Source organism: Pempheris klunzingeri, chromosome 16 (genome assembly GCF_042242105.1).
Source record: "Pempheris klunzingeri isolate RE-2024b chromosome 16, fPemKlu1.hap1, whole genome shotgun sequence".
In the NCBI taxonomy this organism is placed as follows: Eukaryota; Metazoa; Chordata; class Actinopteri; order Acropomatiformes; family Pempheridae; genus Pempheris; species Pempheris klunzingeri.
Genome location: NC_092027.1, coordinates 6,103,073 through 6,116,899, shown reverse-complemented (window position 1 = coordinate 6,116,899; position 13,827 = coordinate 6,103,073). Strand labels below are relative to the sequence as shown.

At 40.3% G+C, this 13,827-nt stretch overlaps 2 protein-coding genes across 2 annotated transcripts; one reads left to right on the top strand and one right to left on the bottom strand.

Annotated features, from left to right (window-relative positions):
• Window positions 1-3: 3 nt before the first annotated feature.
• On the bottom strand, window positions 4-6,301 carry ppt1 (palmitoyl-protein thioesterase 1 (ceroid-lipofuscinosis, neuronal 1, infantile)). The gene is made up of 10 exons (XM_070847114.1): window positions 6,216-6,301; window positions 5,566-5,688; window positions 4,089-4,198; window positions 3,239-3,366; window positions 2,857-2,927; window positions 2,365-2,467; window positions 2,129-2,219; window positions 1,310-1,408; window positions 1,081-1,152; window positions 4-507 (listed from the first exon to the last, which is right to left on the bottom strand). The coding sequence occupies exons 2-10, from the start codon at window positions 5,678-5,680 to the stop codon at window positions 385-387; spliced, it is 912 nt and encodes a 303-aa protein (XP_070703215.1). The 5' UTR covers window positions 5,681-5,688; window positions 6,216-6,301; the 3' UTR covers window positions 4-384.
• A 15-nt stretch (window positions 6,302-6,316) lies between these two features.
• rragcb (Ras-related GTP binding Cb) lies at window positions 6,317-12,223 on the top strand. The gene is made up of 7 exons (XM_070847113.1): window positions 6,317-6,821; window positions 8,029-8,232; window positions 8,342-8,541; window positions 9,507-9,621; window positions 9,711-9,853; window positions 9,956-10,104; window positions 11,099-12,223. The coding sequence occupies exons 1-7, from the start codon at window positions 6,642-6,644 to the stop codon at window positions 11,239-11,241; spliced, it is 1,134 nt and encodes a 377-aa protein (XP_070703214.1). The 5' UTR covers window positions 6,317-6,641; the 3' UTR covers window positions 11,242-12,223.
• Window positions 12,224-13,827: the final 1,604 nt, after the last annotated feature.

The window sequence follows — 13,827 nt, the reverse complement described above, 5'->3', positions numbered from 1 at the left end:
CTTGGTTTGTCTTTATTGGATTAAACACGTAAAATGTACAGATACAGTCGACATGACGTACATTAGGCTGTTAGCGCAAAGGAATTCATTATTAAAAAAAAGTTTCAATCCAACGTTCCTGAAAACAACTTGACCTCATCAGGACAGTTCACATTAGAAATAAGCAGTAGACTGGTACACGCAGTAGCAGCTAAAGTGATCATGGCATCATAAAGACAGCATCAACGTGCTACAAGTGATCAGTGCAAAAGGAGTGATTACATTTCCGCATCCAGTCATTAAGCTTCTTACTCTGATTTTGCATTATATTCCTCTTAAAACAATTAATTCAATTTCAGGTGTTAAATACTGGTAAGTTTACTCAGATTTCTGACTGGAAGTTCTCTATTTCAAATAAGGCAGCAGGTTTGTGTTGAACCACTCTCTGGTGAACTGGAGGTGGTCTCCCTCAGATGTCAGAAAAACCAGCTTTCCAGCCTTGTCCATGGCTGCCAGACCCAGACGATCCTGTACGAGGGGACACGTGATTTTCAGGTTTGGTTTTACATCCTCAGAGACTTGACTTGGTGTTGGACACCATGACACAGCGTCTGTCAGAGGGTTCAGTTAAGTAACCTTAAGACCCTTTTGACTGTAAGAGTGAGGATGAAACGTGCAACTGAAAAAATGACATTTTACAGTAGTTTTAAGGCGTGAAAGGACTTCTGGACTGAATCTGAGACAATTTACAACTGAGTCAGTTACTTTCATAAAGTTGAAGAATATGTGAGCGACAGAATAAATAAATAAAAGATCCATCATGGTTATTTTCTCAGACTTTAGAAAGCTCCCTCCTCTGGGCCTGCTGTAAAAAGTGTGGAATGCCCCTTTAACTGAGGTTTAGCTATCACACCACTGGCTAACACTCATGGGAGCTGCGTGCTGATAATATAATAGTTTTATCTTGTATAAATATGACTTTTCAGCAAAGCAGAAGATAATCCATTTAACTTCCAGACCTCTAAATCGCCGCCTACATGAACAAATATTGACAGGTTCATATTTAATGCGTCTGAGACAGAAGATCCCGAACACGGTTACCTCTTTGTAGAGAGCGCTCTCCTGTAGAGTTTCAGTCTCTTTGGCCTGGCCGGTTTTCAGGAAGCCGAACCACTACAGGGACAATCAGGACAAGACGGTCTGTCATGCTGCTTTCTTATACTTAGCTTAAATCATAAATACAGTTTGTTTGGAGACAGTTTCATAGGAAACAGGAAGTGACACGTGAGGTTTTGAGAGACTTCTCTGAGGTGTGTGCTCGGTACGTTACCTCTGTATCAACAGGATCCACCACAGAGTCCTGCAGGAACTTCACCATGACGAACTTCTCCAGCAGCTGAAGATTCTTCCTGTACGTCTCATTTACGGCCTTGAAAACAGAAAGAAATGAGATGTTACAGAACACATGAGAGCTGATTATGTTTCTAACTTAAGAACATAGAAACATTAGTATGTAAATGTGCGGCCACTTTTACAGTTTGTCATCTCAATAAATCTTATTTTATTTCCATTTCACTATATTATATCATATATATTATAGATATTGACTGATTTTTACTCTTCCTCTTCCTTGTAACAGTTACAAGCTGTTAGGGTCAGTTCTAGTTTTCTACATTTCTACCTGATAACAATGCTGTTACAAATGTTAATTAATAAAAGTTAACGTACAAAAAAATATACAAAGATAGAAAGAAATAAGAGTTTTGCAGCCATTTTCTATAAGCTAAGACGCCAAACAGTCCAGTCACTCAAAGCGATTTCAAACAACCTGCCAACCCAAAAATTGTTCTTATTGATGGCTTATAATTGATCTATAAATGATTTGACCATCAACCATTAAAAGTTACTTCTTTACCACATCTCAAAGTCTTAATGGAGCAAGGTGCAGATGAAAAACTGTCACATGCAGTTAAAAGCTGCTGAAAAAGACAGTTCTTATGTTTATTTTCTACTTTTAACGTATCATTTTCTCCCAACAGCTGAAGTTGACACACCAGCGTGGCTGCTCTCCCACCGTCTGATCTAATTCTACACTTCTCATTTGCTCTCTGGCTCTGCGGAGCTCTTTGTGCTGCAGCTGCGTACTGACCCTCTCCTGATTGACGTCGGCCAGGAACAGACTGTGCTTCTTGTACAGGTCGTCATTCAAGGGGTCGTGCCAGTACTGGGCCTGCACCAGGCTGATAACCACAAACACAACGTCCAGTCAAAGCTGCAGATCAGCTCAACACAACAACAGTCTGTGCAGTGGCGATGATGGTCACACAATATCAAGGCTGATTAACACATCGGCAGTCATTCAGGGAGGGATGAAAGATGGCGTACTGTTTTTGAACCAAGTCAGTGTACGCTCCATTGTTCAGAGCTTTGCGTATCATGTCGCAGATGTGGGAGCTCTCTCCGGGACACCTGGGCAGCCCGTACACTCCTGAAAAACACAGAGTTGTGTCTTGTCAAGTTTGTGAAAATGATAATAAATTGATGATAAATGAATTAATAAAAGGAAAGAAATTTGAAGTAGAAGTAGTTTGTAGTTTTTGGCAAACATTACTCGAACAAGAGTAAATATTAATTTGCTATTTTCAGCTGTGGATTAATACACATTAGGTGCTGTAGTGAGTAGACTGTCTAATATACTGTAGTATAATAGCAATAGTTTGGTGATTTTAGTATCATGTGTGATAACAAAGCTTAACCTAAAAGGATGCATTCATTTATTAACTAAATAAGAAGAAATAAAACAGTGTTTCCTGAGCCATGTTTGCCAAGGGAAGTGAGATGGATCTGGTGTTTCGTTTTTTTCCATCACGGTTTTACCTTGGTGCTGCCCACCGACAGAGATCAGGGTTTTCATCGGTGGAGTGGGACAGCGCTGAGCCACAGCTCGTCTGCGAAGAGAGGAACCAGGAAGAATCAAAGCGCCGTTCCTCATTCTTGTCACTTTAAACAGGAAACGTGCTCAAACAGAGTCTGCAGCCTGAGAATGAAGCTCAGGAGCTGAACCTCACCATCTTTGACTTTCTCAAAAAGTCCTGACATCATGCTATTCTTTAAGATATTGGGTTTTTTTTTTTAAGTATTTCAATCACTCTGCAGGAGAATCGGGCAAGAAGGGAAACTACACAAACACAGAATTTGTCCAATTTCAACCACATTGACATAACAAAACCATTGAGTGTCCAGAACAGTAGTTACATACAGAAATTGTGCCCCCTGAGAGAAGCCCATAGCATTGTATCCTCCCTTCAACTCTGGGTCCTGAGCCAGCTGACTGCACACCATGGACACCTGCTCATTCACATCCTTGAAAAACCCATTTTCTGTGTCCTGCAGGAGGAGAAACATGAAAAGTTCAAAGCGTGACAGAGAGATTAAAAGAAGAAAACGAGCACAGTTCCACGAGGAGAAGAGCTGAGAGATAAAGTCACAGTGTTCCGACAGATCAAAGGAGAAAAGCAGCGGAGTCCCACTGGTCCGCTATGAATATTAACACTGAAAAACGGCATGGTGGAGTCTTAAAAGGAGCTTTTTTTTCTGATGCAACTTTTGCCAAAAGCACTGCAAATATCACAGAGCAGGAGTCCTGTCATGTCGTGTGGATGTATCAATCGAACGTGCCGTATTGTTGCTACTAACGACGTCAGCCTGACACCATTCATTTGCTTTATCCATCTGTATTAATATTCTGTACTTATCTTATGACTGTCTGGTTCACGTGTGACATTCCTGGCTAAACATGTCTGCAGTGAAGACATGTATCTACCTTTAGAGTACGAAATTAACCTGAAACACTCTTTTTTTTTGGTTAAATTTGGAGTTACCGAGCTTAAAAAAAGCTAGAGAAACAATGTAATGCCGCATTATATGGATAAAACATACACATAAAGCAGAGCTCTGCTATTTTATGCAACAAAATGCATGAACACAACAGAAAAATAAGAGAAAAAGTCAAAAGAAGAGATTGCAAATCCCATTTTCGCAAGCAAATCAACATTTTCTTTGTAAGAATTTTAGCATCGACTTTAAAAGGTTTTATGGAGCGAAAGTACCTCGATGACATTCTTTCCGATCATCAGCGAGAGCACGTAAATGCCAGAGATCTCCTCCTCAATCATCTTCTTTATGGCCCCCATGCTGAGCGGGTTACAGCAGCTGTCACCTGGGCAACACATGAACATTTATCATGTCATTACTTAAAATATGTGGGATGATAAATTTGACTCACTCTACATGTAGCGTGTGGAATGTAGTTTAAAACCAACAACACAAGTATTGTCTGTGTGGCCAAAGCCTGATGGAGCTTATTCTTGTTTATAAATACATTTGACGTGTATCTTAAATGGTGCTGAAGTGATTTTACTTCACCAGCTTTACTGGTTTCACTGACTTTTATTATTTGTCTATTTTATTGTCAACTGACTGCCAGCTACTGGATACCTGCATTTCCTCAAGGGGATGAATAAAGTATCTATCTATCTATCTATCTATCTATCTATCACCATGAATGAGTCCCATACACATTGTTCTGTTGCTGACACTAGAGCAACACGTGTATTAGTCCATTGCTGAAAATAGTCACCAAAAAATTAATTTATTCCTGTTTGAGCAATGTTTATTAATTATTAAAAACTGGACGGTACTGAAAGACGGACTACGACATAGTTTATATATTTATTGTTACTACTTATTTATGGTAAAAAAAAAAAATGTAAATGTAAAAAGAGAGAGGAACGAGCCTGAATATCAATAATATTCTGGCTTACAGTAACATCTGTTGAACACATAAGACTACGACAGATGGTCACTGCACAGCCTTCTACTGTTGAAAGCTTCTGTGGTTCTGTCAGTGGTTCCTCAGAGGAACTTAAGCTGCTGTTGTTGAGGGAGAAGAGAAAGTGTTTTTGTTTTGCCACGTCCCCAGACGGTGTTTTCCAGCCGCTATGGGAATAAAATGAGCAACGGCCCAGTTATAAAGTCATTGTTACCTTGCTCCTTTGCTCTTAGCTCACACTTAGCTATAAATATGCATCTTTTATAGATTCTATTGTTGTACTGTAATGTGTTTACTGTCTTTCTTTCCCCCAGTGAGACTAAAGAACCGAACTGCACAACAGCTCAGGCTTGTAGTTCAACAGTGCTACAAGAAGTGTTTTTTGGCTTTCACTTTCACTACAACATGAGCAACAACATGGGTGGATGTATATTATATTATCATGCTCTCCTGCTGTGCACCTTTCACATTTTTTTTCCCCTCAGACATACGACTGTCAGAGGACCAGAGACACAGCACAGAAACAACTCAGTTTTAAGTCTTAGAAAAAAGATAATTCGTTTTTTTCCTTTAGTTTCTTGTCTCCTTTACAGCCAACACAAAGGTTAAACACAGGATTATACTGTAAGTGATACTGTCAGAGATTCTTTTTCACCTTAAAGCTACTTAGGGGGGAATAAAAAGGGGAAAGTGGGTGATAATAGGGATAAATAAATAATTCTGGGAACAAATCATTCCCTATGACAGTCACTAACCCATCCCATGCCACAGCACCAGTGGTACGGTCCCATTGTTGGACTCATAAACTGGGCCAGCAGCAGCCAGCAGCACTGGACCAGCCAGGAAGAGACACAGGAGGGCTGCTGTCATCTTGGACCCTGAAACAAACACGTGAAGTCTGAATCTATGTGCTGCAAAATACATCATTTACACTCATTTGCTTTGTACCATTTCATCAAGACATAACTCTGCCAAGACAGGGGCAAATAACCACTGACATGAACTTAACTGTTTGCTTTAATTGATCTTTCTTTGTCCTATGTAATAGAAATGTTCCAGTCATGTGAAAAACAGACACTAAGCCGTATGCATTTCCTCTTTCAGTTCATTATCACTGCACAGAGGCTGTCTGAGACATATCAGCACAACAGCAGGAGAATTAGTGCAGAAATTGGACTAATACAAGATAAACGCACTTTCAATGAATCACGGGAAGTTAGCTCGAACAAGCTAACTAACTACACAAGGTTTACGTTAAAAACCAAACACTAAATGCATTCAGAAATGAGCAGGTGCAGAATTTTATTACGGAGGAGGTTAAAATCAACCCAACACTTATGAAAGCTTCTGTATTTTTTTTTATATAATAAGCTAAACTAATGAGCCACAGAAAAGCATTACTCACCGTTTGTGTTCTTCCTGCTTGTGTTTGTTGGACTGCTTGTCACATGACTATGTTTGGCGAGAACAGCCAATCAGATCCAAGGGGCGGGGCTAAGAGCTAAAGGGGGCGGAAATGTCTAACTTGTGACTAGCCTGTTTTTTGTTTTTTTAATTAATTATCCTTCCTCAGTTTTCTGGTCTGGCTAAATCAAACCTGTGCCGATATTGTGGTTGTTTGACCTTCTGGTGATTTTTTTTAAATTTAAACCACATCTGGATACGTTTCGGGTTTTGACGTAGCATTTTAACATATATAAACACCGCGCTCCTAGCTGCTAGCTAAGCTAATTAGCTTGCCATGCTAGCTCGACAACAACATTCCTCTACTGATTGTTTAGCCAGGTTTCTAAAGTAAGAGGGAGGCAGAGAGTGGGCTGTGAGTTACAGGATGTCTATTCAGTATGAGGAGCCCACGTTAACGGGGAGTTACGGTGTCGTGGGGTCGTTTCCCAAAAGTTTCGGCTATGGGGTGGAGGAGCCCGACATGGAGGAGAGCTCCTCATCAGCTGACAAACCGAGGATCCTGCTGATGGGACTGAGGCGGAGCGGGAAGTCCTCCATTCAGAAGGTAAATTAACTTAAAACAGGACACCTGTCTGTGTGTTAGCTACACCTGGCTAGAGCAAATACTGCGCTCCTTCAGCAGAGCTCACTTTTAATATAGTTCAGTTTCTGTTCAAGCTGCACGACAGGCTGCAGTTGTGCTGCTGTTTGTATTGTTTCCTAATATTAAGAGGTGTTTTGAGTTTAAATCTACTTTTATTGATAGAAATATTTATAATACAGTTCAACAGCTCCAACTACAGCAACCAAAACAGCCACACAAGTAAATCAATCAGCTTTAGTTTGTTTACACATGTGAGGAATGTCACTCATTTACCCTACAAAACAACAGACACTCAGAATGAATACAGCAGAATAAGGACAGCATAAGGACTGAACTAAGGTCAACAGACATGTTACTATTATGTATGGATATGAATATGCAGAAAAAATCATTTGAAAAAAAGAAAAAAACAATTAGACAAGTGTAAACATCCTCTCTTATACTGTGTCAGCATATTAACCTTCATGAAGGTGGGATTTATTGCAACACAGTTTTAGCTCTCTGTACCTAATAAACTGATCATGGCATCTGTTTTATTCTGAAGCCCAACCAATGGCAAGTCAGGTCTGTACAGCACACAACACCCTCTGTCCTTAAACCACTCGTGTTTCTAAGGAAAAACTCCCCCTGAAAAAGTCCTTTAATGAGGAAATACATTGAAGGAACCTCAGGAAGAGGAACAGGCTTCTCCTGGGACAGACAGACAGACATGCCATAGATGTTGTGTTGTCCGAACAAAAAATATAATATAGAATAACAAAAAACAAGACAGCAGTCACAACAAAGTGACTGACTATTAGATCTTTTTATTTCGTACTTGTCAACATGTGTATTGGCCTCAAAAATACAGCATCAGCCAGGCTATAACATGTATGAATGCTTTTAGTCATTCTTATTGTGACATAGTAGATTGATTGAGAAATAGTCTGTTCAGTATAAGGCACTGACGCCCTTCAACAGGATGTGTGTGTGTGTGTGTGTGTCTGTGTGTGTGTGTGTATATACAATATAGAGAAACAATGACAATATTTAGTAAATACACATAAAACAAATCATGTTTAGTGAATATTAGACATAAGAAATTAAAAGGTTTTACGAGAAGAAGAGAAAGAAGACGTGAATCAGAGAAGACGTTGTAAGTAACAACACAATAATCCTCCTCCGGCAGGTTGTATTCCACAAGATGTCTCCGAATGAGACACTGTTCCTCGAGAGCACCAACAAAATCTACAAGGACGACATCTCCAGCAGCTCCTTTGTCAACTTCCAGATCTGGGACTTCCCCGGCCAGGTGGACTTCTTCGACCCCACGTTTGACAGCGAGATGATCTTTAAGGGAACCGGCGCTTTGATCTTTGTCATAGATGCTCAGGTAGGATGACATTAGTTTAAACTGAAGCTCATACTGTCATACTGTTTAAAGGCTTCCTGTGTGAGATGAATCAACTTGTCACTTTTTCTGTTCATGCTGAATTTGTCAGGACGACTACGTGGAGGCTCTGGTGCGGCTACACCTCACTGTGTCCAGAGCCTACAAAGTGAACCCAGACATCAACTTTGAGGTGTTCATCCATAAAGTAGACGGCCTGTCAGATGACCACAAAATAGAAACACAGCGAGACATTCATCAGAGGGCCAACGATGATCTGGCAGACGCCAGCCTGGAGAAGCTTCACCTCAGGTGAGCGACTGACGTGTCTGCACAGGTCAGATACTTGATATTCTTCAAGTTACTGAGAGCGATACTTAGCTGGGGATCACTCATAGAAACCAGTGATGTGCTTAAAAGTAGATTTTCACTAATGCATTTGCTGGTGTGGGTGTATTTGGCCCTGGAGAGACACTACAGGCAAAAACATATTTCTTTAATAGACCAGTGTGGTTAATTTAAAGGGTTTAGGTTATTTTGCTTCCTGTCTTCTTTTATATTAGTGTAAAGAAAACATCCAAAATACACATTAAGGTGTTTAAATGAGGTAGATGTGATCAAACGTATGGTCACAAGCATCATTTTTAACAATAAACTATTGAGAAGGAAACTCGCATTGTCAGTAACATGTGATGAGGGAGGAGGGACCGGAGACACCTGAATGTCAGGTCTGTCTGCTCTGAGCTGGCAGAGTCATCGGCTGGAGACTCAGGAGGGTCACGTTAAAGCTAAACTCTCGGGACGGTTTTCCTCAGCAGCACACACGGGGAGTTCACAATAAGTCCTATTTGAATACCGGAGGGAGACATGTTGCTACCTAACAGCTGAGATAACAAACCACTGGGTGTGCCAAATAAAATGAAACATAAAATAATCCTTGTTGGCGCAAACCAACTTAAGTGTGTTTAAGTTGTTTCCCTCAAGTGGTCAGAAAATTAGGGAATGTGTCTTTAAACTGTACTCTGATGTTGGATAATTTAAACCTCTGACACGTGGAGCTGTAACACGTGGATGTTTCCGGTGTATCGTTGAGTTAAACATGCTCAGACTCTGGTTTTGTGGATGGGCTGATTGTTTCGTCCTCACAGCGAGCAGACGTGACATCACTTGCATTGTGGTGTTTACAGCTGAGGCTTTCATCTTCTGCCCTAACTTGTTTGGCAACGCCGCCCGTTCTCGCAGCGTGTTGACTCTCCCCTCCTTCTTTCCCTCGTCAGCTTCTACCTGACCAGCATCTACGACCACTCCATATTCGAGGCCTTCAGTAAAGTCGTCCAGAAGCTCATTCCTCAGTTACCAACGCTGGAGAACCTCTTGAACATCTTCATATCTGTATGCTGTTTCATTCTTAGCTGCACAAAACGTCCTCTGAGTGTGTCCCATCTGTACCTTCTCTTAATGACGTCCTTCATGTTTCGCAGCATTCTGGGATTGAGAAAGCCTTCCTGTTTGATGTTGTTAGCAAGATTTACATCGCCACAGACAGCTCTCCGGTGGACATGCAGTCCTACGAGCTCTGCTGCGACATGATCGATGTCGTCATCGACGTCTCCTGCATTTACGGGTGAGGAGAATCGTATCCTGTTTGTTTTAAGCGCTGGCAGTGGTTGTATCCTCTCTGTTCGGGGGTTTAGAGTTGCCTGTCTGTCTTTTCCCATCTTGGCAGGCTAATGGAGGACGGCAGCGGCTGCGCCTATGACAAGGAGTCGTTGGCTATCATCAAGCTCAACAACACTACCGTGCTTTATTTGAAAGAGGTCACAAAGTTCCTCGCTCTCGTCTGCATCCTCAGAGAGGAGAGCTTCGAGAGAAAAGGTGAGTAGCTTTAGATTTTATTAACCCTTAAATTGGCATTATCAGACTGTGGTTTGGTCACACAGGATGCCGCCAGCTCAAAAGTGTAAATGAGGGTTGATCTTTTTAGAGTAAACCCATTCTTAGCTGGAAAAATAATAACACCACATGTTTCTGTCTCTGTACACACAAAGCTGTGACGATACGCATGCAGCGCACTGTATTAAGCTGCAGATCAGCTGTTTGGTTTAGGAAAAGTTTTGTTTCTCCAGAAGCCCTTGAACTTAGAACGGAAGACAGTCAATGATGATAACTAAACAATGTAACATAGTTGATTTACTCAAGTTCTATACTCAAGTACAAAGTTGAGGATTTTTTTAAAATCTTGTGCTATTTTTTTTACCTCCACTACATTTCACTGGGAAATATTGTACTTTAAAAAAAAATGTCTTTACAAATCAGGATTTTTTTCATGCAAAACATATGAACTGGTGAAAATATGATGCATTGATAGTTAAAATTAACTCCACGTCGACTAACTACGGTTAACTAATTAACTAAGTAACTAACTGCACATTAATGTATCCATAATAATCTAATAACACTCACAGGAGATGTTTTCTGCGTTGAATAGTTTTACTTTTGTCACCTCAGCTACATTTTGTTGAAAATACCACCGAAGTAGCATTTTCAGTGCCGGGACTTGTACTTGTAATGGATTATTATAACAGTGTTTTATTCCTACTTTTATTACAGTAAAGGACCTGAATACTTTTTCCACCAATTTTCCTGCTGACTTGTTATTAGATTGATCTCTCACTGAAGCAGCACAACCATTACCGTTATCTCATTATTACACAGCGTTTTTGACAATTATGCTGTAATTGTTTTAGTGTGGACAGAGATCATTAGAAAAAAAGATGCCATTGCGAGTGTGGAGGCGTGTTTTCCTCACACAAACAGCTGTCACGTCTGGAGTTAAACGCTTTAAACAACTTATGTGCTCTCTTTGCAGGTTTGATAGAGTACAATTTTCACTGTTTCCGAAAAGCCATCCACGAAGTGTTTGAAGTCGGCGCTCCGCCACAAGGCGTCAGCTCACCCAGCAACAACCTGACTGGCCTGAAGTACGCCGCGCTGAACGGAAACGCCGTCTAGAGAGCGAGAAACGAGTACGGGCGCGATTGTGTGGGTTACCTGCGGTGCAGCGAGGCCCCTCGACGGGGAGAGACGATCTGAAGGCTCACCTGCTTCCTGCCAAACGGACGTTACTTCCATGTGTGCAGCTGAGTGTGAGTGAATCGGCCGGAGAAGCTGAGCTGCAGCTGATGAACTGAACTCTGAGTGATGTAGATGAAGATGAAGGACTAAATCTGATCCGCCTGCTTCTCCGCCGCTGGTGTGAGAAACGTCCTGCTCAGACATGCGTATATCTGTTCCAGTATTACTGGTGAAAATATGCCAAAAAAAACCTACTTTCTGCACATTTTTTCTGTATTGAAATAGCAAAGAATCCTGTCAGCTATGTTTACCTTCTTGGCCAGTTAATTCTGTGTGCGCTGCAACTTAAAAACACTCCTGATGGAGACGTGTGATCCAGTTTAAGTGCTTGTTGTTAATCTGAAGCACAATGTAGAAGCCCCACGAACTTCTCATGTTCCTGCTGTCTTCACCTTGAAATATTGAGTGCTGTAAGAGGATTTAATCCCCAGTATGATAGAAAAAAAAAAGCACAGTGTTTGTTCTACAGTGTGTTTTCTGTTGATAATGACTCATGCGACCAGCGGCCTGCTTCTCTGCTCAGGATCTCCGGACCAGAGCCGTGTCAGTTCCACCATTAGAGCCTTTTTGATCAGCAGAGGGAACGACGGCATGTTGGCCTTAATGGAGTCTAATGGAAATAACTGATGACGCTTTCCACTCGGACGACCCGCCGCGCCTGCAGACACTCCGCTTCTTGTAGCTTCTGATGAACGTTTTGACCAAATTTACTTCACAGAGATTCAGTTTGTGGAGGTTGCTTTGTTTTTTCGGTGCGAGCGTTTAACGGGACCTGATTAACGTCTCAGAGACTGTGAGGGCTTGTTTTTTTATTATTGTACATAAATCTTTAATAAAATATGTTTAATATTTTGCTGAATCATTCTTAGCTGTGTCTTTGATTTGAATAAACTTCTTTAATTAATAGAAATTTATTGTAATTGTGTGACATTGTTAGAATTTTGAGATTTTTTTATATTTATATGTGAAGCAGTAATTATGAGCCAATGTGTCATAAGAGATACGGTGTTAGTTAGATATTTACTTTATATTATTAAATGTTTTCTTCTCACAGTCATTACGGATTTTCACATAACGATGTGCTAGTAAGTTGTAATTTAGATTTCTTTTTAAGATGATGCCCATTTTCTTGTACTCTCATAATCATGACACTTATTATCTCATGATTATGAGATAAAAAAGTCTCAGTCGTCACAGTTTGGCGCAGCGTCATCACAGAGGAGCTAAGCCATAATTATTAAGCAAAAAATCAAATACACTTTTCATACTTTTGATCAAGTATCTCAAAATTGTGATAGTTTCTCATCATTCAACTCTTCAGAAAGCTCATAACTGAGATAAGAAGTAAAAATGTAAAAACTGGATTTGAATAACTTCCACATTCTGGATAATTATAAGTCGTCTCATTAGTATAAGCTTTTGTATGAAGTTATGAGCTGGATAAAAAAAACGACTTACTACTTTAACTACTTTTATGAGAAAGTGCTTTTTTCTCACAATTATGCAAAACCATCTGATAATTTTAAAAGTTTCTCAAACTTTTTATGTCTCATAATTTTAAGACTGTTTCTTATAATCAGTAATATGAGAAACTTTCTTATAGTTATGTGAAGCTAGTGTAACATCCACATTTTCCACTACAAAGAGTTCATTATTTTCTTAACTATTTGATAATTATTGTCTCATAGAAGTGCTTGATAATGGCAAAAAAAATATATTGTGATAATTACATGGGTTTTTTTTTCCAGACTTGTGTCTTCATGTCTTTTAAATCTCCTTGTGCGTCCTCCTCCGGCTGAACCGATGTAACTAACAAAGTTTGAACAGCAGATGGCAGATTATTCACATGGAAAATCAGGATGATGCAGAAAAAAAACGTCACCCTCACTCAGACTTGGGCTTTAATTCAAACAAGTTAATATATTTTTTAACAAACTCTGGGCCGTAAGCAGCCCATCAACGGGTCCTGCAAACAAGCTTAAAGATGCCACACATGCGACCAAAAGGCCTTCATCACATCCACATGTACAGCTCACCCTGACTTGATGGGTGGTGGCAGGACGGAGCCACAGCTGAAGCCTCTAATCGTCCCCAGACCTCCTGCTCACCACTGTGGAAAATGGAGGTCAATGAGAGGGAAAATGATATCTTTATTTTATTATTTTTGTAGGCAGTTCGCTTCTGACCACAGAGAGTTTCACTGAGGAGAAAAGCTGGACTTTAAAGACGATGCAGAGAGTGTGTAGCGTCCTCATCCATGTGTGATGGATGGTGACTGTGCAGAGAAATTCTGGTATGAATTAATGTTAACCACCATTTCAGCCTTCAGAGGCCGTAAATAAGCAAATAAGCAAATGTTTATGACAGATTATAAAGTAGCTGGAAGCAGACATCCGGTGGCACATTTAACGAAAATATCAAATATAATGTACATGTGTGTTCATTTATAATCTTAATTACATT

What these genes read in the sequence shown, in the direction of transcription:
- rragcb (XM_070847113.1), top strand. Translation starts at nt 6,642, where the DNA reads ATGTCTATTCAGTATGAGGAGCCCACGTTAACGGGGAGTTACGGTGTC. An exon ending in TCTTTGTCATAGATGCTCAG is followed by an intron (nt 8,233 to 8,341) that starts GTAGGATGACAT and finishes TGAATTTGTCAG; the next exon opens with GACGACTACGTGGAGGCTCT. An exon ending in GGAGAGCTTCGAGAGAAAAG is followed by an intron (nt 10,105 to 11,098) that starts GTGAGTAGCTTT and finishes CTCTCTTTGCAG; the next exon opens with GTTTGATAGAGTACAATTTT.
- ppt1 (XM_070847114.1), bottom strand. Translation starts at nt 5,680, where the DNA reads ATGACAGCAGCCCTCCTGTGTCTCTTCCTGGCTGGTCCAGTGCTGCTG. An exon ending in TCTCAGGGGGCACAATTTCT is followed by an intron (nt 2,928 to 3,238) that starts GTATGTAACTAC and finishes CTCTCTTCGCAG; the next exon opens with ACGAGCTGTGGCTCAGCGCT. An exon ending in TGGATCCTGTTGATACAGAG is followed by an intron (nt 1,153 to 1,309) that starts GTAACGTACCGA and finishes TTGTCCCTGTAG; the next exon opens with TGGTTCGGCTTCCTGAAAAC.